This window comes from Macrotis lagotis, chromosome 2 (genome assembly GCF_037893015.1).
Source record: "Macrotis lagotis isolate mMagLag1 chromosome 2, bilby.v1.9.chrom.fasta, whole genome shotgun sequence".
Classification (NCBI taxonomy): domain Eukaryota; kingdom Metazoa; phylum Chordata; class Mammalia; order Peramelemorphia; family Peramelidae; genus Macrotis; species Macrotis lagotis.
In genome coordinates, this window is record NC_133659.1 from 1,287,246 (window position 1) to 1,314,233 (window position 26,988).

Here is a 26,988-nt window from a genome sequence, read left to right on the forward strand (position 1 = left end):
CTTATCCCTCATAATAGAATAATAGAAAATCTAGTTTTAACAAAACTAGCTAATTCCTAGAAAAAACTGGGAGAAATTTGATATTTCACAGATATATCCCAAACTTTTACTTTTCATCTAAATTTCTCATGATATCCTTTCTCCTCCCTTCTAGGAAGCCATCCCTTCCATAAAGTTTAAAAAGAGAGAAAATGAGTAGAAACATTCCACAAAATAAATGAACATAGCATTAAAGTCTGAAGTCTTATACAGTATTTCATAACTGGTCTGTGACCTCTTCTGAGTCTCCCAAGCTTTGTTGTTATCCTTTCCATTTGCATTCTGTTGGCCATGGATCCATTGTTTTCCTGGCTTGGCAACAGTTCATAAGGTCTTTCCATGATTCTCTGAATTTATCATCTCTTCCAGTGCATTTCTTACTCTATTACTCTAACTGGGCACTATTTGTTTAGCCCCAATTGACAATTTTATTTCTAGATCTTTGTCCCTATGAAAAGTTCAGGCAACATTTATTAAGTACGGACTAGATACCAGACACCGTGCTGGATTCTAAGGATAGGAATGTAAGCACAACAAAGTCTCCATCCTCAAGTAGCTCACAATGAAAGATAAACCAGGCAAATTCAAATACCAAGGGACCACACTGTGAACCTGTCTTTCATTCCCAAACGTCCCCTCTTCCAAATTTCTCTCTTACTGTGAGGACACCATTATCTTCCACCCCACTGATGACCAAGAGGGCAATCCTTGACTCCCCATTTTCCCTCACTCACCATATCCAATGTGTTGCCAAGACCTGTTGATCTAACTTCCAGAACATCTCTCCTACCTTCCCTTTCTTCTGATGCCACCACCACCATGCTGGAGGCTTATATGACTTCCTGACTGGGCTGCTACTCTGGCCACTCTTCCCACACCAATCCTTCCTTCCCTCAGCTCTCAAGGTGACCTTCCTAAAATGTTGAATTGCCCATAACTGAATAGGGTGTAAACTCCAGTGGCTCCCTATCATCTCTGGGATCCAATAGAAAAGCTTCTGCTTGGCATTCAAAGTCCTTCATGACCCTCCCCTTCTATCTTCCCAGGCCTCTTACACTTTCTTCTTCCCCTGCCCCACACCATGAGTTATCTCTAACTTATCCTGCACATGGTTCATTTGCACATGGATGTTTTCATGTTGTGTCCCCCATTAAATGGTGAACTCCTTGTGAGCAAGGCCTGTGTTTTCCCTCTTGTACCTAGAAGTCCTTTAATAAATGCTAACTGACTGAGTGACAAAAGCAGAAACTTGTCAGACAAATTCTGTGTCAACTTCAATTTCAAAAGTGATCCTTGGTGAGTGAGCCAAATTCCTGCTGCCTTGGCATCCTGAAGAATTAAGCTTTGATTCCATCATGACTCATGTTTTTAATTGATTCATCAAAGTTTAGAACATTGTTGGAATCAGTCTGGTGACAGACACTTGATGTTTATAAAAATAATGGGTGAGTGACAGGGAGCAGACTGTGGAGCGGGGAACTGAGAATCAGCAGAAGGAAGCCAAAGCCACCATATCCTCCTCTGTGGAAATGGTGTCCTGTTACACTGGCCGCCATGTTTGTTCTTGAACTCTGACAATGATCCTACTGATTTGTCATCTCTTTCCCCAAACCGGCTCTTTTGGCCTCATGGTGTTGGTTGACACTGCCATTCTTCAACCTCTCCATCATATCCTAGATCCCAGTGTTATTTTTGATGTTTCATATTTTCTCCCCATTAACATCCAGTGATCAAATACTGTTAGTACCTGTGACATGGCATAACGCCAAGAAGACCTATGTAGAATTCCTTCATATGTAGAGCTTTCTGGCTCTATCATCTTATCCTCTCTAGGTAACTAGGCTTCTTCATCCTTTTTTTTTGTTTGTTTTTGCAAGGCAATGGGGTTAAGTGACTTACCCAAGGTCACACAGCTATATAAATATTAAGTGTTTGAAGTCAGATTTGAACTCAGGTACTCCTGACTCCAGGGCTGGTGCTCTATCCACTGTGCCACCTAGCTGCCCTGGTTTCTTCAACTCTACATTGGGGGTGTTGGCATGCTCCCCAAACAAGATCACTTTTGAAATGGAAGTTGACACAGAATTTATCTGACACATCTCTACAGCCCCTTCTAGCTCTAAATATACAAACTTAGGAGCCTGTGATTCCCTGATACTGTGAGTACCCCCTTGGGGAATGACCCTGGCCATCACTGCCATGAGGCTTATTATTTCTACACATCTGTAAAATGGGAATAATGACTGCACTGCTTTGATCTCAGAGGTATTGTAAAGAAAGTGCTTGGCAAACACATGGGATATATTACCAGAGAGAGAGAGAGAATATAGTTGGGAAAAGTGGAAGAAAGGCCAAACACCATTTCACAGTGTTCATAGAAGAAAGTAAATTTGTGGTGAAATATGAATAAATGTGAATTATTGTTGGTATCCAGTTTTCCCTCTCTGGCCCCACCATGTCCATCCAGCCTCATCTCACATGATTTCTCTTCACATCTTCAACCTAGATTCCAGTCCACTGGCCTCTGAATGGTACCCTGATCACACCTTGAACAGCCTCCTGCCTTTGCTCTCAGCGTTCTCTGATCTTAGCAGACCTCTCAATTTCTTGTACTCCTGCTCATCCATCATATGTCCAACTCATATGTCATTGTCCCCAACAGGGCCTCCCTAATCCCTTCAGTTAACAAACACCATGGTTCTCTTACCACACTTTGCCTATCTCTAAGTTACTTATGGTGTATTATTTTGTATTATATTTATTGAGACTTGTGTCCCCTACTGCTACTGCACTGTAGGCATCTTGAGGACAAATATAACATCTCTCCCAAGAATAAATCTTCCCCATTTCTTGGTACTGAGATGTGTACAACTTTGTTTATGAAATTGAACTGGATCCTACAATGAAGTTGGACAGTGATGTTTTGGACAGAGGAGGATGGGTCAGCTGGGGACCTTGAGATTATACCACAGGAGTGGTCTGCATATGCAGGTGCCATAATCTCAAGGACTGACATGGGCTCATTTCCAAAGTGGTAGAATCCAAAATTTTAAAAGATCAGCAAGAGACAGAAAGGTGCTATGTGTGTCTTAGCTTTTAAGAGCCATGACCAAGGACTGGAAGCTCTTCCTCATGGCTTTCTTTGTCTGGATCAGGCTACTCCAGAAGATGGTCTTCAATTCTGGGCAACGCCTTTCAGGAAAGACATTGAGAGTCCAGAGAGTGTCCAGAGTAGGGAGGTGAGGATGGGAAAAGCCTTGAGATCATTTCAGACTAGGAGTTGTTAAAGGAACGTGTGGCCTGAGGAAGAGGGCATGACAGTCTTTTAGCTGGGAGAGGGATTGCACTGGCTCTGCTTGGTTCCAGAGGTCAGGACTGGGGACACTGGGGAGTAATTTGAAAGAGTTCAACTTTGCCTAAGTATAAGGATGAATTTTTTAAAAATTAAAATTTGTCAAAGTTAGCATGGGCTATCTCTAGAGATGAGAGGTTCCTCCATACCGGAGGTTTTCAAGTCTGGATGTCCAGTTGCTGGGATGTCTTGGGGAAATTCATGTCAGGTTGAACTAGATGGCCATGGATATTATTTCCATCAAATGAAATGATTAAAAAAGATTCTGTGAGAGTTTTTCCACCACAGAAATAGCATCCTACAACTTGGAGTCATTGAACCCAGGTTCAAATGGTGGCTACCCCAGTTACTCCATGTATGACTGAGCAAGTTATTTCACCACTATTGGCCTCAGTTTTCTCATCTGTAAAATGGAGATATCGGAAGAGTTGTCTTTGAGGATCCTTCCAGCTGGGAATTTTTGATCCCATAAGCCTGCATTGAAAGTGTTAGCATTTTGGAAGCTGGGATGTCAGCTGTAATCATTTATAAAACCCTTGGCAACATAATATCTTAGTAGTTTAGGGAAGTTCTTGGACTTGACAACCCAAAGGCCTCTGGGGTTCTCCCCCTCCCATCTCCCTAGTCCACAGACTTTTTGTGTTTCTGGCCTGGAACATCATTACTTTATCAAGACCAGTAGAGACTTAGGGAGAAGAGAAGGGAGGTGACATGCTCATGGGGAAGATGATAAATCACCCAGACAGGCATTAGCTATCCGTCAGCAGCAATGAGGATGGGAGAGGCAGGGGAACAGACATCTGGGCAGAGAATGGTCAATTGGAGAATTTCAGAGGCCCTGGACTCAGGTTAGTGGCACTGTAATTTGAAGAGTTTGATACATGCCCCATGGTCTAAACTTCAGATCAAATTCCAATTCTTCTGATTTTTCCAATGACATTTTTGCATTCCTCCAGGGATAACAGCCCCCACTGGGGACCCTCCCCACAGATGGGACCTGTCATTGTGCCTGTTCTACCAGCAATCCTAGAGCAAAAGATTCAGCTTTATTGTTGAAGGGACTTGACTCCATCCTGTTTGGGTCTCTTTTTTATAGACCAATCAAGGGAACAGTAGGCATTGCTGGTGTTGGCCATTGTGCCAGGCTTCCCTCCACTCTCTGGAGCCCTCTCCTGACTGCCCATAACTGTCACGCCTCCTCCCTGGAGTTCTCTCCAGCACATTCTGCCTCCATCTTGTTTGTGTGCAGTTGGTACATGCTGTGCCTAATTTTTACCCTTTTGGGGGGCATCCTCCAGGCTTTTCACATAGTAAGCACTTCTTAATGCTTCTTGACTTGACTGGTGCTAGAGTTTGGTTCAAAGCAATCACTGAATCTGGAAGAATTCATTAATCACGAAAGCAACAGGCCCTGATGTACTTGCTGGGGCTCAACCCTGGGCTGGGTGCTAGGGGAGAGCATTTATGAAGCCTCTAGACTTATTATCTATTATTATTTCTATTATCTTTATCCTTATTATTATTTACTATTATTTCCTCCATTTTGCAATTGAGAAACTAAGGCAGACAGAGGAGGAGTGATAGGGTCACTCAGCAAGTGTTCAGGTCAAATTTAAACTTGGGTCTTCTTGATTCTAGGCCCTCCTGCACCACCAGCAACTGAGTTACAGACAAAAGCAAAATCTTTCAAGGAGTTTACATATGAGGGAAGAACACATGTGTGTGATGTGACACATATAAAGAGCACACATTCATGTATGTACAAGACACATCCAATGCAGATACAAGGCACCTGTGTGTCATTGAAGGTTAAAAAAACAAAACCAGACCAGACCTGCCCATGAGGAGTTTTCTTTCTGACACATTCACATGGCAGAAGAGCATAGGATAGAAAGTTGCAGAATTGGGAGCCTGGATCCTTGGTCATATCCCACCATATTGTTTTGGGGCATTCCTGATTGCTCATGCCCTTAAGACCCTGGACCAGCCACAAGTGGGGGAACCAAAGAGGTGGCAAAAAGATATGTTTGTTTTTATTTGGGCTTTTGAAAACTTTCATATGAAATAGAATCCTTTATGAAATATTTAAAGCAAATGGGTTCAAGTCCAAAGGAATCTAATGAGTAAAAGCCACCATCCAGAGTATTGCCTGAGGGCAGAGGGGACTATTTTTGGATATGCTTTTATGTATCCACATTGTCTCCTAATGCAAGCTCTTGGAAGCCAGGGACCATTTCATTTTTGTCTTTGTATATCCATAAGTAATGTCAACCTGACACATAGTAGGTATTTTCTAGAGGTTTGTGGATTGTTCAATAACCTCATTATTGAAGGTTATTCTTCACCTGCCTGGAGCTATCCCTAATTCCCTTCTATTAGATGTTTCAGGAAGAATCCTGATGTTGGTAGGAACATAAGCTTATCTATAATATAGAATCCTTGAGAAATGGCCACCCAGCCTTGGCTCTGAGCCCCTGAATGAAAGGGAGTCTTCTGTCCATTTTATTTCTGGGTAACACTAATGAGGAGGAAATTTTTTCCCCTTTCATTTAGTTGGAATCTTCTTATTTCCACTCATTTCTCCCAGTTCTGCTTTCTGGATTCAATCCTTCTTTTAATCCTTTTTTTACCCACATGAAAGCTTTTCAATTACTATCAGACCCTCCCTAAGTAATCCCTTCTCTAACTTCAATATACTCAATTCTTGCAACATTTCTCGTAAGGCAAGCCTTGGTTGCTTTATTCTAGTGATCTCCGACTAATTACTGTTTTCCTAGAATTGTGGCATTTTTCATTAAGCATATTACTCCAGGTGTGGTGTGAATATGGTAGCATACATTGGGACCGTTGCCTTCCTACTCCTCTTTTACTGCAGTATTAGCTCTTTTAAAAAATAGCTTTTATGACTTCCATTGCACTCAGTAACTCAATGAGGTGGTGGATCCTAAAGTTTCATTTCACAGTCATAGCTCCCCTATTAGTAGTTGTGAAGTTGATTTCTTGAGCTCCAGTGTTACTTGATATTTATCCCACTTAATTTTCATCTTCTTTGATGAAGTTTAATTCTTTTAAAAAATAATTTAAAACTATTTTGAGTTCCAAATTCTATCCTCATTTCCTCCCATTTTCCCTCATTCTTAAGTCAGTAAGCAATTGTGCAAATATGTAAAAACATTTCTGTATTAGTCATTTTGTACAAAAAGACTAGAATAAAAGAAAAAAAAGAATGAAAGAAAGTAAAAATAATCTGTTCCAGTCTGTATTTAAACAAAATGAGTTCTTTCTCTGGAGGTGGATATTGTGCTTTAATGTTTTGGCATTGGTTTGGATCACTGTATTGCTTAGAACAACTAAATCATTTGCATTGAACAATATTGCTGTTACTGTGTACAATGTTTTGCTAGTTCTTTTCATTCCATAATGCATCAGTTTATGTAAGTCTTTTCAGGTTTTTCTGAAATCATTCTCTTTGTTATTTCTTCTAGGACAATATTATTCCATTGCAATCATATACCACAGCTTGTTTTAACCATTGTCCAACTGATGGACATGCCTTTGATTTCTAATTCTTAGTCACCATAAAAGGGCTGCTTTTGAGGTTCCCCCCCTTTTTAGGTTTTGCAAAGCAAATGGGGTTAAGTGACTTGCCCAAGGCTACACAGCTAGGTAATTATTAAATGTCTGAGACCGGATTTGAACCCAGGTATTCCTGACTACAGGGCTGGTGCTTTATCCACTGTGCTACCTAGCTGCCCCTCCTTTCCCCTTTCTTTGAATATCTTTGGGATACGGACCTAGTTGGTCATAGTTCCAAACTGCCTCCAGAATGGTTGGATCAGTTCACAGCTCTAAGTTTTCCCAAAGCCCCCCAACATTCAATATTTTCCCTTTTTATCATATTAGCTACTCTGAAAGGTATAAAGTGGTACCTCAGAATTGTTTTAATTTGCATTTATCTGATCAATAGTAATTTTGGAGCATTTTTCATAAGACTAGAGATAGCTTTGGTTTCTTTGAAAACTGCCTGTTCATATCTTTTGACCATTTATCAGTTGGGGATGACTTGTAGTTTTAATAAATTTTGACTCCTATTCTACATGTTTGAGAAATGAGGCTTTTATCAGAGATACTACTGCAAAAATGTTTTTTTCAGTTTTTTCTTTTATTATAATTTTGATTATTTTGGTCTTGTTTGTGCAAAATTTTTTAAATTTTATATAAACAAAATGATCTATTTTATATTTTGCATTGCTCTATTTTCTTTGGTTCTAAATTCTTCTCTTATCCATAAGTGTATATAAACTATTACTTATTGCCATTTATGTGTAAATCAAGCACCTATTTTGACCTTATCTTGTTATAAGTGGTGAGATGTTGGTCTATGTCTAGTTTCTGCCATCCTGTTTTCTGGTTTTCTCAATAGTTTTGTCAAATTAATGAGCTTTTGTTCCAAAATCTTGGATCTTTGGTTTGTCATATATTATACTATAAGGATCATTGACTATAATATATTTTATTCCTAATCTGTTCCCTTGATCCAGGAGTTTGAGACCTGGTACTTCAGTCCAAATCTACAGCCTGTTGGGATCATTGGAGACCCCAACTTTATCATCTGATGTCCTCTCCCAGCTGTGTCATATGAAAACATGATAAGTTCATCTTTGTCCAGGTTGCTGCTAAAAAAATGTGAAAGAGAACCCTGGCTGATCACAACTCCTGGAGGTCACTGGATACGTCCTTTGGGGCCAGGCGTTCATCCAGTTCTAAATGCACATAACTGGTTCCACTTCTCTCCCACATCTCTCCCACCATAACAAGCATCAGGAGAGACTATTGTCAATTTATCTGCTAAACTCTAGGTAATCAATTGCTTAATTGGAAAGCACAGATTATGTGCCAGACACAATGAAAAATGAAAACAGTCCTTGCTCTTGAGGCGTTTCAAGTTGAGTGGGAGAAAATGAATGTAAAGGAGGATATACCAGTCATAAGAAGCAGACATGAAGTCATCATAGAGAAGCCACTAGCAGCTATGGTGCCCAGGAATGGATGCCTGTGGATTTGGAGATTTATCTTGAAGAAAATCATATATTCTAAGAAGTGGGGGTGAGGCGGGGGGTGGGCATTCTAGACATGGGACACAGCCTGGGTAATGGACCAAAGACAGGAGATGGAGCATCCTGAGTGAAAAACAGCAAATGGGCTAGCATGGCTATACTGTGGAATGCATGAGCCCTCAAATGTTTCCTGGACTTACTGTGTAATAAGGATCTCTCCCTCTCCATTTCTGTCTCTCTCCCTCCCTCTCTCCTCCCTTTCTTTCTTTTTTTTTTTTTTTGCAAGGCAAAGGGGGTTAAGTGGCTTGCCCAAGGCCACACAGCTAGGCAATTATTAAGTGTCTGAGACCAGATTTGAACCCGGGTCTCCTGACTCCAGGGCCGGTGCTTTATCCACTACGCCACCTAGCCGCCCCTCTCCTCCCTTTCTGTTTCTCTGTCTCTCTTTTTCTCAGTCTTTCTCTCCCGCCTCCCCTTCTAGCACAGTTTCTGCAACATATCTAGTCTCTAATAAAAACTTATTGATTAACTGATTGATCCATTAACTAGCTATTTGGGACACTTTAGGCAAGTCACTTAATCCTGCTTTTACTAGACAAAAGGTCAAAACACTCCAATGAACAGTTTTTAAAAGAAGAGGCACAAACTCTCAATAATCAACTGAAAAAGGGTTTCAAGTCTAATAGAGAAATACAAATTTAAATCAATTTGCATCCAACAAACTCACAAAAAGATGAGAGAACTCATTGTTGGCCAGCTTGTAGGAACACAGGAAAATTCACTGCTGTTGCGAATTGGTTTGATAATTTTGTGAACTAATTTAGAATTCTGTAAGAAAATTCGGAAAGAAAAGTTGCATAAGAAAACTCTGACCCTAAGATTCTATTGGTTATATCTTAGGGAGTTTCATGACAACCAGAAAAGATCCTAATAAATTTAGAGTCACATTTCCCAAGGTAACAAAAATCTAGAAACAAAATGAGTGCCTATCAATTGGGGAATGCTTGAATAAATTATGGTGGATGAATGCAATGTGCAGGTAATGAATACAGAGATATATCCTTGAGGTTTATCATTGAGGACAGCTAAGGGCACCACAATTCCCAGATTGCTAGATGAGCAGACTCAGGAAGACCTGAGTTCAAATCCAACCTCAGATACTTAAGAGATATGTGATCCTGATAAGTTATTTCACTTCTGACTGCCTCATTTTCTTGCTCTGCAAAATAGGTGTCTTAATAGCCCTGTCCTTTGCAAGGTTGTTTTGAGGGTCAAAAGAAATACCATTTGGGAAGTGTTTTATAGACCTAACCATCTTACATAAGAGCCAGTTCTTGGTGCATAGGAAGTTTCCAAATGGCTGAAATCACAAATTCCTTTGCCTAGTGGAGAAAGCATATTGGAATATCACTGAGCTCTGAAGAATACTGATTCAGAAGACCTTGATGATTCCTGGGGAGACTTGTGAGATGTGATGTGAGCAAGGAAAGCAGCACCACAAAAACCATAAGCACAATATCCATTGCCATGGAAACAGTAAAACATGGAGAGGCAACATAGCTCTGGCCAGTTACTGAAAGGACACCACCTCAAGTATATAGTGAGAACAAAACCTACAAAATCTACTTTTAAGAGTTGTCCTTGAGATTATTTCTGACTTTAAAAGAAGAGGAATATTCCTGCTTGTTGATTGAATCTCCATAGTATTTATGGGAAAACATGGGCAAGAATTCCCTAGGATGGAGAGGTATGGAAAAGTTAGGGTCTCTGGTTTGCAGAGGGAGATGCTCTGGATCCCTCCAAGTAGAAAAGTCAGTTATGGATTTGGCAGTTAGCCACTAATCCTTTGGTGGCTGGCTTCCAGCTTCCTTCTAGTTTGTCTTTCTGTTTGGTCCTGAAAAAAAAATCTCTAAGGTAATTGGATGTCTGGATCCTGTCTTCTGAGAGGTCTATTTCTTGATGTTTGTTGGATTCACAATATCTTTAATCCTTGGAATGAGTTGAACTCTCACATTCCAAATATTTTAATTCTTGCCTCAAGTTGCACTTGATTTTTAGGATTCTGTAGTTTTATACCTGCCCCTTTATCTCTGTGTTCTGACTCTGCTTTGGCATCTTCTTCTTGACTTCAGTCTCAACCCCTGCTTTAATGATCTTTTCTCTATCACTTGGCACCAAATTCCATCTTGGTATACTCCACTCTACCCCCTTATATTTTCTGTGGCCCTGGCTTTGAAAGTCTAAATTGTCTTCACCAAAGAATGGGACATTAAATGTGGAGAATGCAAGTCATGGCAACCTGTAATCTTTCATCTATAGGGTCCAACATTCTCTCATTCTCACTACCCCCTCTCTCTCCGATTGAAGTGTGGGTCCATGAATTCTAAACCTCTCTTGAAGAAGGAACTCAACTCAGACACTTTATTTCTTACTTAGCTGACTACCTTGGAATTTCTTTGGTCTTTCCCCCCTGGTCCCATGAAGTCCATTTCTGGGACAATCTTATCAACCTCATCAGACTTAGGACTCTGGCTCATTACCACTCTCTGCTTATCAGGTGACTGGGAATGATTTAATAAGGAAGCTCAGCTCAGAATATCTTCCATCTTTTATCTGGATGCTCTTTGGAACATCTCTTATTTCCTCCCTGGTCCTTAAGTCGGGTACTTTCTAAACTTCCCTCCTTTTAGTTCCTTTTGTATGTTATCTTTCCTTATTAGCTCGTAAACTCTTTGAGAATAGAGATTTTTCTTTTTTTAGTTAAATCTTGGAGCTTAGCACATAGTAGATTCTTAATGATGCAGATGATGATGGTGTTTGTCCTTCAGTCTCAAAGAAGACCATGACATCAGGAGGTGATACCATGACAAGCACATGAAATGGATTTGAGTGAGGGAGATGCTGTGTGAAGTCACCAGATTCACTTTCTCTTCCAGAACCATCTGGGTCCAGTGGTCAGATAGGCATCAGGATGAGTAGAAGTGGCCTTGTATGTGAGATAATCAGGGCTTAATGACTTACTCAAGGTGATTACATCTAATAAGTGTCAAGTGTCTGAGGTCAGATTTGAACTCAGATCCTGACCCAGAGCTAATGCTCTATCCACTACATCATCTAGCTGCTTAATAATTATTTGCTGACTGCTTTATTTCCCAGCAGAGGAATCAACAAGTGGCCAAAACTACTGATTGAAATGTTATCTCTAGTAGAGATTCTCACCAGGAACTCAATGACCCCAAGTCACTTAACAGGGAAGAAAATGAAGATAATTGCAATATAATTGGAAACAACCATTCAAAGTCAATACGATCATTATAAACTTTATGAACACATGTGTCTTACATTTAACAGACCTAGATGTATATCTATATATTTCAAATAAACACAATTACTTGACAGCTGAGGTTCTTAATCTGGTCACTCTGAACTTAAAGAAAAATGTTGGTAACCACATTTCATTACAATTTGCTACCTTTTTCATTTTTCATGCATTTAGCCATGATTCTGAGAAGGGGTCCATAAACCTCACCAAACTGACTGCCAAAGACTTTATGACCCTAAAGAGACTATGAGCTCCTGTTTAAAAGCAGAGAACAAACCACTTCTGCAATTGATTCCAGAGGATGAAGTACTGAATAGAGGGGTGACCTTAGAATCAGGAAGACATGGGTTCAATCCCACATCTGTCACTAATAGCCTTTGGGATTTGGGGCAGATCACTCTGCCTCTCAATGGCTTGGGTATCTCTTCAAAGTATAAAGTTCAAAGAGCAGCTGATCTGTACCTGGGGGGGGGGGGGGGAGGGAGCAGGGATTCCCACACAAGGAGTTGTCCCAGTCAATATCATAAATACAAATTAAAAAAAAGATCAAACATATAAAGAAATAAATAAAAAGATTAAAATAAATGGAAAACCTAAGACAGTTCAGTTGCAGCCCCATCTTTCTGACATATATCACTCACCCTCATATATTTTACTTTTCAATCAAACTGTTCTACAAATTCACTCTATTGCCAGGTCTTTGCAGAGTATCCCTAGGCCTTCCTCCACCTCCATCTCCACCTTCACCTCCACCTTCACCTCTTGCCTTATTGCAAGGCTGTATCCTTTGGGATGCCTGGATCACACCCTTTCAGTAGGGCTCTAGCTCTCCTGTTTCCATTACCCATCTGGAAAGGAATAATTTCCCTAGATTGTATGCCAATAGAAAAAAATATGCCTTCTTTTCTCAGAAATACATGACACATATTCATAAGGTGATCATATATTAGGACTTAAAAATCTCACAAACAAATACAGAAAAGCAGAAATAGTAAATGTAACCTTTTCATATTATAATGCAATAAAAATAACATTCAGTAAAGGACAATGGAAAATTAATTGGAAATTGAATAATCTATCATAAAAAGCAAGTACATGAAAGAACAAATCATAGAAACAGTAGAAAATTTCATTAAAGAAATTCCATTTAAAATAAATGAAAACAACACAAATATTTTGGAGTCTACCTGCCAAGACAAACACAGAAACAATATGAATACCACTAAAAACTCTTTTCACACAAATAAACTTAGATCTAAACAATTGGAAAAAAAACTAATTGCTCATTAATAGGCAGAGTCAATATAGTGAAAATGATCATTAAAATTAAATCTATTTAGTCAGTACCATGCTAACAAACTATCAAAAATTATCTTATAGGGCTATAAAAATAATAACAAAATTTACCTGAAGAAAAAAAGTTTAAGGATATCAAAGGAATAAATGATAAAGATGCAGAAGAAAGTGGTCAAACCATAGCAGATTACAAACTGTATTATGAAAAGGTAATTATCAAAACAACCTGGCTAAGAAATAGAGGTGGATCAGTGGAATAGATTCGGCACAAATTGGATAAATGAATGCCAAGGGGAGGAAAAAACCCACTTCCCCTGGTGTTCTGGCATAATATATTATGGTCATAATAATCTAGTATAAGATAATTTAAAGAGCCAAGATTTTAGGATAAAAACTCATTATTTGACAAAAATGCTGGTAGAACCAGAAAACAGGATGACAGAAATTGGGTATAGACCAACATCTCATACCTTTATACCAAAATAAGGTCACAAGTGGTACATTATTTACACGTAAAGAGTGACTCAAATTAGTAGAACAAGAAATAGTACATGGATTAGTGAAGAATTTTTAACAAAATAAAATATAGGGCTTTATAAACTGTAAAATAGATAATTTTGATTATGTAAAATTAGCAAATTTTTCACAAAAAAGCAATATAACAAATTATAAGGAAAGCAGAAAACTGGGAAAAACATTTTTTGCAATAAATATCTCTGATAAAGGTCTCATTTTTCAACTAAACAGAGAACTGTTCCAAATTTATAAAAAATACAAATTATTCTTAAATTTATAAGTGGTTAAAGAATATAAGCAGGTTATTGTCAAAGAACTCTAAACTATCTCTAAGTCACTACTGATCTCAGGCAAATTAAAACAAATCTAAGGTACCACCTTATTCCTTTCAGAGTGGTTAATGTGATAAAAAGTGAAAATGTTGTATGTTGGAGGGGAAATGGGAAAACTGAAACTAATGCATCATTGGTAGAGTTGTGAACTGCTTCAGCCTTTCTGGAACATAATTCAGAATTATGGCCAAAGTGCAATAAATTGTGCAAACCTTTTGAACCAGCAACACCACTGCTAGGTCTATATCCCAAAGACCTTCAAAGAAAGGCAGTTCTTTTTTTGGTGGCGAAGAATTGGAATCAAAGGGATGTTCATCAATTAGGAAATGAATAAATAAGCAGTGGTCAATGATAGTAATGGAATCTTATTGTGCTATAAGAAATGATAAGATGATTTCAGAAAAAATTGGTAAAGACTTACATGAACTGATGCAAAATGAAATGAACAGAATCAGGAGAACGTTGCACACAGTAACAGTTATGTTGTTCAATGAAGAATTTGAATGATTTAGCTATTTTCAGCAATATAATGATTCAAGACGATCCCCAAATACTAATGATAAAGCACACCAGAGAAAGAACAGATATTTTCTGAATACAGACTGAAGGATGTTTTTTTTTTTTAGGTTTTTGCAAGGCAAATGGGATTAAGTGGCTTGCCCAAGGCCACACAGCTAGGTAATTATTAAGTATCTGAGACTGGTACTTCTGACTCCAGGACCAGTGTTTTATCCACTGGGCCACCTAGCCACCCCTGAAGGATGGTTTTTTTCAACTTTCCTTCGTTCTTTTTTTCTGTTATTTGAATCTTCTTGTACAAAGTGACTAATAAGAAGATTTTCACCTGATTGCACCTGTATAACCAGTATCTGCTTGCAATCTGGGAGGAAGGAGGAATAGAATTTGGAATTTAAAACTTTAATTAATTTAATTTAATCAAAATTAGGAACAAAAGGTGTGCTTTTCTTTGTGTGATGATATCCCTGGCACAATGACTGGCATAGTGATGACTGGTCAGAGAAGGGGTCAGGGACCAGACCTGTGATTCATTCCTATCAAGAACTCCCTCCCCCAAGGCAGATCAGCATCTTCTCTGTAACTTAAACTTCTAGAGAGTTAACCAGAACACTAAGCAAGTTGCCCAAGGTCATAGAACCCGGTGGCCTCAGAGGTGGCACCACTGATGACTTCACGTGAGGTGTATTTAACAATTGCCCTTTAATTGGCTCTGTGTGAAGCCTCCAGGGTTTGGGACTCTTCTTTTGGTCCTGGGACTGCAGGGGCCCGCACCATGCTTGCCCATATATGCTTCCTAGGGCCCTGACTGATGGATGGATTGAACGGAAACACTGCCATCAGCATTAGTATTCAGCCCCAATCCTGTACTTTCCTTTTATTCTGCACTATGGATGGATGCCAAGGGGAGGAAAAAAACCCACTTCCCCTGTTGTCCTGGCAGCTTTATTAATGCTCTCTGGCTAATAATTCTAGCAGAATCAACTCTCTGATATTCATGGTACCTTTGAGATGTCCTTCACATTATGGATGAGATATTAATTTAGTTCCATGGTGGTGATCACTCTGAACCATTACACCACTAATTAATACTCCAGAAACGATGGGGAACAGAGAGTTGTAAACTTGTTAATGTACCTAGGATGACCGGAAATCAGATTATTAGGCAGAATTTTAATGTGCAGCCCATTATGATGGCAAACAATTTACAATGGAAACTGAGCCGGAGATATCGCTCCATACCTTCCTTCTGAAGGCGGTGAGAGGAGATCATTCACAGCAATTTATATTCCATCTGAAGAGAAAGGCTTTGATTTCCAGAAGAGATAGGGCATGATTTAGAGGCCTCCTGCTGCAGAGGAATATGTCTCGGAGCTGTCTCTGGTGCTATTTCCAATGGCCTCATTTGTGGCTTTCTGTGCACGAGCCCCTGGGGCTGCAGCCCCTTGAACTCTGTAGAGACCGGGGAGTCCAACCCCACCTGAGGCTAATTACCTTGACAACTTGGACGAGTAATTCACTCTTCTGAGCCTCAGGCTTCGTAAAATGAAGGATAGGACTGGTGGGTTCTGAGTCTCTGGCCCTAGGCTCCTAGGTGAGGACCAGAAGGCCAGCACATTTGGCATGATCATCACTAGGGTTGTCGTAATGGAAAAAGGCATTGAGTCAAGTCAGTAAAGGCAGGATCCCTGCCCAAATGTGGCTTTCTGCATCGGTAGCCCCTGCATCTTTATTGAGAAGGGAGGAGGGTTCCATCATTTTTCCAGGACTGAGACTGGTCAGGAAACTGACGGTGGTGTGGCTGCCTTTCTGTTATTTTCTGATACCTCTGTATCCTGCGCTCATCATTTCTCAATGATCGTCTTTGGTATTGCTCTGTCACATTTTCCCTGTTCCTTATCATTAGGTACTCACTTCATTTGGGGTTTTCTATTCTAATCAACGGACATAGTGATAGGCAGAGTTGAAAGAGTCTTGGTTTTGGAGTGAGAAGCCCAGGGTTAGAATTTTGGATCTGCTTTTCCAAGCGGGTGGATGAAAGAAGTAGACTAGATAATTCATTCTAACTCTGAGGCATGGGACCCTGGCTAATCCCTTAGGACTTCCCAGCTGACTCTTCGGTCTTTGAGAAAGGATGGCCTCCTCCTCAGATGACAGGGAGGAAAATCTTTCCACTTGGCCAAATGGCTTTTCAAAAGCTAGAGTCACAGTAAGCCCAGTGTCCTGCCTGGCGAGGGAGATATGCCCACTGTTGGCTTCCCCGGCTGGAGGGTGGGGCTGCAGATACTGCCTTGGCTTCTGGATAGATCCGTCTTTGTAGAGCAGTCCATGCCCCCTCCGCCTTTGCCTGGAGAGTGAGTATGCTCCTGGCCAGGTAGGACTCCCTCACCTTGAATTTGAGGTTGAACACTGGCAAGGTCTTTAGAGGTTCTCTAGACCAGCATCCCCCACCATGGTGGTTTATGAGTTAGAGTGTTCTAAAGACAACGCCTATCCCCTGAAGCTATCCCTAGAACCCTGGAGGTGCCCCCAAGGTACTAAAATATGGAGGGAAAGAGGGAAGGGAGGAAGAATCAAGAGGAGGGAAGGCAGGGAAGAAAGAAAAAGGGAAAGAGGGAGGGAAAGAAGGAAAGAAGATAGGAGGGAACAAGCTTTTATTAAACACCTACTATTATTATCAAATATTAAGCATCTTACACATCTTATCTCATTTGATCCTCACAAGCCCGTGCAGAACAAGAGCTATTTTTGTGCCTGTTTTACAAATGAAGACACTGAGAATGAGAAAGGTTAAATGACTTATGGTCACTCAGCTCCCTGTGGCCCAGATTCTGTCCATGACTAACTGTATGTCCTATCTTGGGAGCCCAGGTTGTCACATGCAAACAGGGCCTCTCCCGTCATCACCCATCGATCCTGTAGCTGCCTGTGAATGTCTTCAGCCCCTGCCTCAGGTGACCACCCAGATTTGGGTGGGAAGGAAGGCTGTGTCTGCTTGAGGGGGCCCAGGTCTCTTTGGGTCTTTACCCTGAGGCTAAATCTGCTGCTACTCCTTGTTCCTAGTTTTGGAATTGCCAACTACTGCTCAATTGTATAACAGCCTTTCCTATAGCTGAAGATACTGATGGGTCACCCTAAAGACTTCTCTTGGTTGGGCTAATATATTCACATCCTTCATTGATTCCCAGAAGGTTTGAATATAGCCTCTAACATTTCATAACTGTGTGACTGAGAAAAATCACTCAAGATCTCAGCCTCAGTTTCTTCAAGTATAAAATAAGGATAATATTATTGGCAATTAGATGGTAGTGTGATAGAACACCAGACCTGGGGTCAGGATGACCTGACTTTAAATTCAGTATCAGAACCTTCAGATACTCCCTAAGCTGTGTGACTTTGGACTAACCTCGGCATGCTTTGGCTTCCTGAACTGTACAAAGGGGTCCATCATAGCACTGATCTTTCAGGGTTGTTTTGGGGGTCAAAAGAGATCAGATCTATAAAACCCTTAGTGCTGTGCCTGGCCAAGAGAGGGTTTCTAGGATTTGTTCCCTTCTGGTCTTGCCTCTCCCCAACTCCTTGTAAATGTTACAAGGGTGAGATGTGCCCATTGTGGTCATCATCATCATCACCATCACCATTGTTGTTATGGCAACATGGTCTGGCATGGAGGCCATCATCTTTCTGGTTATGCTTTCCCAACCCTCTCCAGATCATCCAGGGCATCTATACAATATAGCACCTGAAACAGCTGCACGGATGGTGAGGGGCTATGGTCTCCCTGGTTTTTGTCCTGGGTGTTTCCTCAGGCAGCCCAAGATAGTCCAGTCCTGGCTACCCAGTGGTTGTAGTCCACTAGCCTCTGTGGGTCTTAGCTTCCTCATCCATAAGGTGTGATCTGAAGGTTTCTCCTTGGGGCCAAAAGGGGTTAGACTCTCTGCCCATTCTGGGAGACAGGCAGGTCTCTCCTGTCACCCCTGGGGTATAGAAAGTCAGTGAGAACACTCTCAGGCTCCAAGAACTCCAGTGACCAGATATTATTGGTAACAGAAGAGTTTGCCAAAGCTTTGTGTGTGTGGTCTCTTTTAATCCGCACACCAACCCTTGGAGACATTTACAGATGGGTAAACTGAGTCAGGCAGCAGTCAATGACTCATCCATGGTCCCACAACTAGGAGCATCTTCTTCCTGACTCTAGACCTGGTGCTCCTTCCTCTGTACCACTTACTCTAGGAAGGTGTTAGACACATAGTAGGCACTTCACAAAGCTTATTGACTGACTGCCCAACTGCCTCTGGCTAGAAGCGCTCTGTTCCAGAAACCTTCCTGACCCAGCTAAGTGAATCAGAAGATCCTCTCTACCTTGGCTGCAGAACATTTTGAGTCAGAAGCAAAGGCAGGGGAAGGAGGCAAAGTCCTGTTTCTCCTCGTCTAGCCCCTGCCCAGGTTGTCATCAGCACATCCATCAGCAGCCAAATTCCTTCCTTGGATGCAGGACAAATTGCTCCCCTTCCACCATCAATGAGTAGTTCCCTGGTACCTGTTGGCCTCAGCAGCCCCTTCTGTCTCCCTGTGGATCTGGGAGGCTGTGTTTTCAGAAAGGAGAGGTCAACCCTGGCTGGAGTGGAGTGGGGATAGGCCTCCCCCGTCCCGCAGAAGGACCTGGGGCAGACCCTGAATTAGGGCCTGTTAGGGATTGGCTGGTTCTCTTGGCCAGAAAAGGATGCTTCAGTAAAGCCCATGAAGGTCATGACTGAATTGCTGACCCCTAAGGGGCCACTGGATCCATGGAAGAGCCCCCCTAAGGCTTGAAACAAGAGACCATCAGGTTGCACTTGCAGAGCCTGGCCCAGTGTGGATAATTCTTTGGATTCAGATGACAGATTGGGGAATCCACAGGCCATGGAGCGGCTCACTAGCTAATGGGCAGCTGGGTGGTATTGTTCTGTGTGGGCCACTGTGACACACATTGGGCGGCCACAGGCCCCTCTGCGATCAATTCGAAGTGGAGAAGGAACACGGGACTGATTATGTCGTGAATGAGACTTGTCCCTCAAACCAAGGACTCCAAGTGGCATCAATATCACATTCTGGTGACCCTTCCATCCTTCCTGACAATGTGGGACCCTCTCAGTGGCTCTGATCCTTGTCCTTCATTTTCAGAGAAGACCCCAATGTCAGGGGGTGATGCCATGATAAACACATAAACTGGATATAGGAGATGGGGGCGGCAGTGCTAAGTCACAGCCTCACTTTCTCCTCCAGAGCCAAATAGGATTCAGGACGACTGGAGATGGTCCTGGATGTGAGGCAATCAAGGTCACACAGCTAGTAAGAGTCAAGTGAATGAGACCAGATTCAGTGGCTCTGGTCACTCCCACCCTGCCCAGCCCTCACCCCCTCTCCAAGGGGCCAGGTCCCTGGAGGGGCTGTTCAGGATTTTGTGAGTGTCTGACTGACTGTCCATGCCAAGACACCCCAAATTCCTCACAAACAGGTAGCTTTATTAGTTTACATAGGATTACAAAGGAAGTTCTGTTGAAATATAGTTATCAAAATATTTTAAAGAGTTTTCTTCCCATGAAGCATCCCTGATTAATCATGGGTAAATTGTCCTTGAGTCCTAATAAATCGGGTGGTGCCCTTTGGGCCAATCAGAGAAAGTGATGTACCAAACTCCTTTCAAAATAAAAATAAACTGCTCTCCAATGAAGCGAGGCCATGCATTCGGTTCCAGATTCGCAGACACAAGAGAGATCGCAGAGATGAGACAAGTCAGAGAGTCAGGCTCTGAGGAACAGTTTAATTTTAGAAAACAGTCCCAACTGGCAGAATGGCCCTCTTTAGCTCATTAAAGAATCACCACATTCCTTCCAGAGGAGAAAAACCCGAATATTTCTTAATGCTCACTTCACATGAATATCACACCAATTATTGCCTGGCTCTGCTGATAAATATTCAAGGGAGATGCGAGCCCCGCAAGATGGATTAATTCTCTGGCAGTACAAACAAAAACTTTCGAGATTTGATGCCACATAATTAAATGCTGTTTGTTACCTTCAGAATCAGACCTTGGGACACGTTCATTAATTGCTTCAAAAAGGCAGTTAGACATGGTTCAGTGTTGATGTTCCCAATCAATCATTTCAGGATAAGATTTAGGCTTGTATGTTGAGCACGGATGGGACCTCACACATGCCCTCTATTTTTGACCCCCTCATTGGACCGGTGAAGACATGGAGGCCTCCTTAGTGAGGTGGAATTCCCAAGTGGCAGAGCTGGGGGCCACCCCGGTCCCCAAATCCAGCCCACTTTGCTTCTAGAACCCACTCCTTTCCCTTTGCTAAGGAGGAAAACACCCAGAAAAAAATCCTACCTGCAGAAATCGGGGGGCACCATGCCATAGACATTTATTCGGTCACAGAGCTCTAATGCAATCGTCATTGTGAACCAGCCGGTGCTGAGCCAAGTGTTGGAGATCTTCCTGAAAGGAAAACACAATTAAGTTTCCAGGTTGACAAACCCTTACTCAAATATACAGATGAGAGACCCCCAAACCTCTGTCATTGGGTCTTCGATCACACAGAAATCTCTTCCCTGGACTTGCCACACATTACAATGCTATTCAACAGAAAGACTGAAGGCCATAAACATTTATTGGAAATCTAGAGGCTGCAGAGAAACATCGATATCTCCCCAGAGACCATTTTAGGAAGCCGATGTCTGGGATTCAGTGAAGTCACAGAATCTGAGCCAGACCTTGTATAACAACCAAATAGACTTGGAGAGCCATGGAGCTGAAAACAGCCTCAGAGCTCCTGGAGAATGGCCCCTTCGTTTGACAGGGAAGGAAGTGAAAACCACGCCATTTAAAAATCGTTTTTGCTATACTTTATAAAAGGTTCATTTACTACTAAATGCAATCAAACAAACAGGGATGCTCTGGATGGAGCAGTGGCCTGAAATCAGAAAGACCTGAGTTCAAATGTGGTCCTAGTTTCTAGCTGTGTGACCTTAGGCAGCCCCAGCCTCAGTTTCTTCATCTGTGAAATATAAATGAGGATAGCACTGACCTCCCAGGGTTGTTGTGAGGATCAAAGGAACTACTATTTGCAAAGCTATTGCAAACCTTAAGGTTCTGAATGAGTGCTATGTTCTAACTATTAAGATGAAAAGTACCCCCCTCCCTCCTCCCCCTCCCCCTTCACACCACCTCCCCCACCCCCAAACACCTCCTCCTCCTTCACCACCATCACTACCACTGTCACTGCCACCACCACCTCCTCTACCTCCCCCATCACCTCCTCCTCCACCACTGCCACCATCATCATCACTATCACCCTAGTAGGTGAGAATGAGTTCACGTTGGCCTTTGTCTCACCCAGGATATCCAGGACAGTTCCTGGCAGGCTGAGGGTGTCTAAAAAGTGCTTTTTTGACTTGAGTTGATCTGAATCAGTCCAGGGACTCTCCATCTCATGCACATGTTGGTCACCTCTAAGGTCTGATGCTTTAGGAATTGCTGTGGGCAAAAAGATCATTGTTCCTAGCCTGCTGTCTGGCAAAAAGCTTTGAAAATTTAGCTAGGATAATTTGAATGACATACGGAATCCACGCCAGTTCTGCCCCCCCCATTCAATTCAACTGAACAAACACTGATTGAGAGCTTTCTGTTCTCAGTCCTGCAGCCCCCCCAGCCTGGAAAGACTTACTGGGCTCTGGCATGGCCTGAGACATGGTCACCTCCAGTCCCCAACAATCAGGTCTCTCATGGAGGTCAGTGGGTGGAATTCTAATCAGATTACTTGAACAATTTGAACCATTCCATTCCACGGTGACATGAAGAAGACTTTAAAGTCATATGGATGAGGCAAGGCAGTGCAATGGCAAGAACACTGAGTCAAGAGTTCAAAGGCACAGGTAAAAATTGCACCTCTGTTACTCCCTACCTGCATGTGTGACCTTAGGGAAAGCCATCCCTTCCCCCTTTTGTCTCTCTTTTTCTTCTCTAGCACATGAGGGAGTTGGGTTGGTTGGTCTCTTAACCACCTTTCACTAAAGATCACTGAGCTAGTGAAGAGTTTTTGACTTGTTCTATCTGGTCCCAAACCAGGAGCAATGGGGAATTGGCAAAGAGGCCCATTTCTCAGGAGAGTGGTCCAAGCTCAAAGGGCTGCTAGGGTTACTGCTGACCTTCCTCCTCATTAGTGGCCAATAAGTGGAGGCTGCATGAGGACTGCCTGGGGCTGTGGTAGTTGCAAACTATGGGGAATGGGCTGGATAGATGACTACTGAAGCGATTTCCAATTCAGAAGTTCTGGAATGGACAAGTAAGCAGGAATCTTTACGTAGTGAGTCTGTTATGGTGAAATGTTCCCTCAGATAAGATGAATCAACCAATCTGTCCTTGATACTGATCCCTCCACTGTCCTTCGGATTTTGATGAGGTATCCTTCACTGGAATAAGGAACAGACCCAGTGGTAAGAGAACCTCTGTGTTGTCAGTGTCCAGGGGACTATTTATTTTTCTTGCCCTGCATAATTTAGGGTCCAATTCTTTTCTTTTGAAAAGACCAAAAATCCCACCATCTTTCTCAGTCCTCCAGTCTCCTGGATCCCACTAGAGGATGAGCCCAGGGAAGCTCCACCCAGAAGAACCTGTCCATAACTGTGCTCCTGCCAGTCTCCTCTGGGGGTACTGGTTTCCATGACTTGGTGGATCCCTCTTTGGCTTTATTTTCATCTCATAGTGGCTCTGGTCTGCCTCATTAGCCAGTTTCAAACACCTTCTCCCCAAGGTCAGACTGTCTGACTTTTTCCAGTCTCAGTGTTCTGTGTGAGACGCATAAGAGATTTCCAGGTGCAGCTTTCTTTTAAATGGTGCCCCTCCCTGGTCAACAGTGATTTTCTCTTTAAGGAACCTCCTAGTATTTTCATTTCATGGGGATTGGAATTGGAAAGGTGGGAGTGGGGAAGGAAATCAGTTTTGCACCATACCTGGAAAGGGCCAGGGGTCCAGGGGAACCCTTCTTCAGAATGTCCAGTACCCACCTTACCTGCTACCCCATTCCCTGATACAGGAATACATGTGAGCCCACAAAGAGTCCCTTTGTGCTCTGAGCCTGGCAGCTGGGCACACAGAGTATGAGGGTGCCAGGGGATGCCATCAAGTCAGCTGTTTCCTCCATCACTCTTCAGGCTTAATGCAGAGGCTGATTGCTCCCCTGGGCAGCCTAACCCAAGTCTCCAAGCTAGATTTAGAACCATTAGAGAGGATGGCATCAAGCTGCAAACCTGCCAATAAGAACTGATCTGGTGCCCAGAGCCATGGTCTTGGCATTGTGCAAGGTGAGCCTGATGAACTATCAAGAGAGCCTCCCTCTTTCCCTTGTGGTCACATTACACAGATTTGGTACCAGACAGGAGAGAGCTAGTAGATACTTAATCAGTTCTTTGCTTCCCCTTCTCTTCCCGCACCCCCAGTTTGCATGACATGCTTTGTCCCTGTTTTCTCCATCACCTTCAAGTCCTGATGCCAGAGGGTGTGTCTAGGTTGTCTAGGTTCATGCAGCCCAGCTAAGTAACTCGGTTCCTCAATGGTGAAATGAAGGTGTAGGAACATATGGTCTCTAAGGTCTGTTCCTGCTCTAATCTGATGCTCCTCTATTCTCTTTTGGGGAATGGATAGGGATGGAGTGGTGGTAGAATGGGCACCATAGAGCAAAGATCTAGAATTGCAAAGAATCTTAGAAATAATCTAGTTCCTAGGTTCATAGGAACCGAACTGAAAGGAACCTCAGGAGTCATCTACTCTGGCCCCCTCATTCTATAGATGAGGAACAGAGAGAAGTGGAGGGGTTGTATAAACCCCCAGTCAAGAGCCATCTCCTGAGGTGGTACAAGAAATCAGATCCCCTGATGCCGCAGTCAGGTCTATTTTTTTCTGAGGGAAAGGTCCAAGGGTATAGGTAAGAAGTGGGGCAGGTTTGGGGGAGGAACTGAGAGAGGTAGAACCTCAGAACTTTCCTGGAAGGGAGGGCAAGCCAGCCTGTTTCTGCCAGGTTGGCAGTGGGGCTGGAACTGGATGGTGATTCTGGTATGGGATGCAGAAGCTCACAGGAGAATCACAGCTCATTTGTGTAGTCTGAGAAATGGAATCAGGAAAGTGGGAATGACTGGGGCGCTTTGGAACCCACCCATCTTGGCTCCTCATCTCCCTCTGCCAAATCTGGGGGAGAGAAGGGAATTTGAGGCTCAATTCTCCAGGTACAAATGGAAAGAATTCTAGGGGAGAGACAAAAGAAACAAGTGATTTGCCTTTAAAAAAGTGACTTTCTCATGGCTCAGTCTGGCTCCATTTTCTTTCAGGCTAAGATGCCATAGAAACCCCTGCACAAAGGCAATGACTTTCTCCAAAGGTTTGAACCCTTGCCCAAGAAAGGAAGCTCTCCTGTTTTTTTTACCCTTAATCATCTGTAATGAAAGAATATGAAGAGCTGTCATGTGCTTATTAGGGGAAATTATCAAATATTCTTTTATATGATGAAGTAACACACAGAGCTGATAATTCTATAGTGCACACTAAATTACAGTTAAAGGGCTTTATGCTCCACCAGAATCTCATTTATAATCTCCACGGCAATGCTCTTCCTGCAGTTATTTCATTTATGCTTCCGTTATCTAATTACTATAATATTGGTTCTCAATCGTATTTTCCTAATGTCCCCTTATTCAATTATAAAGTTATTTTCAAGTACAGTTTCTTTCTAATATCAGAGGATACTGGGGTGCAATCAATGTCTCCTGAAGTGTTTCCTCACCCCAAAGCGTTGGGGATATTTTCTCCTCTGATTTAATATGGTGAGAAAGTTCTTTAAATCCCAATCCCACCAACTCAACTTTCCTTTCTTTTCTAAGCTACTAGACTAAACAGCATCCCTTTCTTATGACATCTCTGACATTCACTTCCTTCCATTTTGGTCTTGCTTATCTTTTTGAATTCAATAAAGAAACCATCAAACTTTGGAGCCAAGTTTTGAATTGCTGTCATGACCTTCACTCCCCCTAGGCTCCAAGCTACACAGAACCTGAACACTTTCTTAGACAGAGCAGAAGAAACCCTCCAGGGCCAGGGGTGGTGGTGGCCAGGTGGAGGGGTCCCGTCCATGTCAGCTCCAGACTTTGTTTCAGTTACAAGAAGCAGTGGAGGGTCCTGAAGGTCATAAGCACCCAAAGAACAACAGCAGAATTCATCTGCCTCAATCCCACCTCTAGTCCAACCCTATGGAGAAACAGGACAAGGAGAGGAATAGAACTTGCTGGCTATGTCTAGTCCCTTAGGCTTTACTACTCAATGTAAAGCTATCTAATCGCTATCTCATTGGATCTTTACAACCAGATCTGAAAGCTATGTACTGTTATGATCCTAATTCTACAAATGAGGAAACTGAGGCAGACTGAGTTTCAGTGATGTGACATGGTTGGATAGCTAGTAAGTATATGAGGCAAAATTTGAACTCAGGTCTTCCTGATTCCAAGTACAACACCTGTTGCCTAATGATAATGATAATAATTATAATCCTGGGCTCAAGTCTGGATCAAAATTTTCCTCATTTGTGAAGAAGATAGAGAGAGAGAGATGGATACATAGATGAGTGGGTAGATGGATGGATAGATAGATAGATAGATGATGGATGGAAGATAAATAGAAAGATGATAGTAGATAGCTAAATAGATGATGGATGGGTATATAGACAGATATGAAGATGAATGGATGGATGAGTGGATGGATGGATGAATAGATGAATAGATTGATAGGTGGAATGGATAGATGGGTGAATGGGTGATGGGTGACTAGATGGATAGATGCATACATGGATGGCTAGATAAATGGATGGATGAATAGGTGGATGGACAGATGGACAGATGAATGGATGGATAGGTAGATAGATGGATAGATTGTCTATTAGGAACTTACTGTGTGCCCACACTGTGCTAAGTACCAGGAATACAAATACAGGTGAAAAGAACTCTGCCAGCCCTGAAAGAGCTTCCCCTCCAATGGGGATGGTAGATCTCTATGAGAGAGGTATGAAGGGGGAGGGTCAGGCAGAGTTATTTAGGGACTTTTGGACAAGAGAGCAGGGACCATGGGACTGCTTCCTCCCAGGAAGGGGCTCCGTCTAGGATGGATAAGCACTCAGTGCTTCCCCTTGTGTGCAAGGCCATGTTTCTTCTCTTAGAGGAGGGAGGAAGAAGGTATATCTTTTCCCTCTTACTCTTCTGGGTGCAATTTTTCCAGCAATCTCCAATTCTTCTAGCTCAGGAATTCTTCCTTTTGCTGCATCCAGGAAGACCTGAGAATCAACTCCTTCTGCCATCATTTGTGAGCTTCAAGATTTCCTGCAAGTCTCTTGCCCTGACTGTACCTCAATGTCCTTATCTGTAAACCGGGGAGCGTACTGCCTGTGGTCCCACCTGAGAAATGTGGGGCTGAAAGGAGGAAAGGCAGACCAAGGAACTGGAAGATTTCAAAATGCTTTGGAAAACGCCCGTTAT

At 42.4% G+C, this 26,988-nt stretch overlaps 1 protein-coding gene across 1 annotated transcript in view; it reads right to left on the minus strand.

The window, feature by feature from the left end:
* The window catches only part of ST6GALNAC5 (ST6 N-acetylgalactosaminide alpha-2,6-sialyltransferase 5), a 303,483-nt gene that overhangs the window by 4,645 nt on the left and 271,850 nt on the right, over positions 1–26,988 (minus strand). The window contains exon 4 of the mRNA XM_074221141.1: positions 20,807–20,914. Coding sequence (XP_074077242.1) covers positions 20,807–20,914 — 108 coding nt within the window. The remainder of the gene's footprint in view (positions 1–20,806; positions 20,915–26,988) is intronic.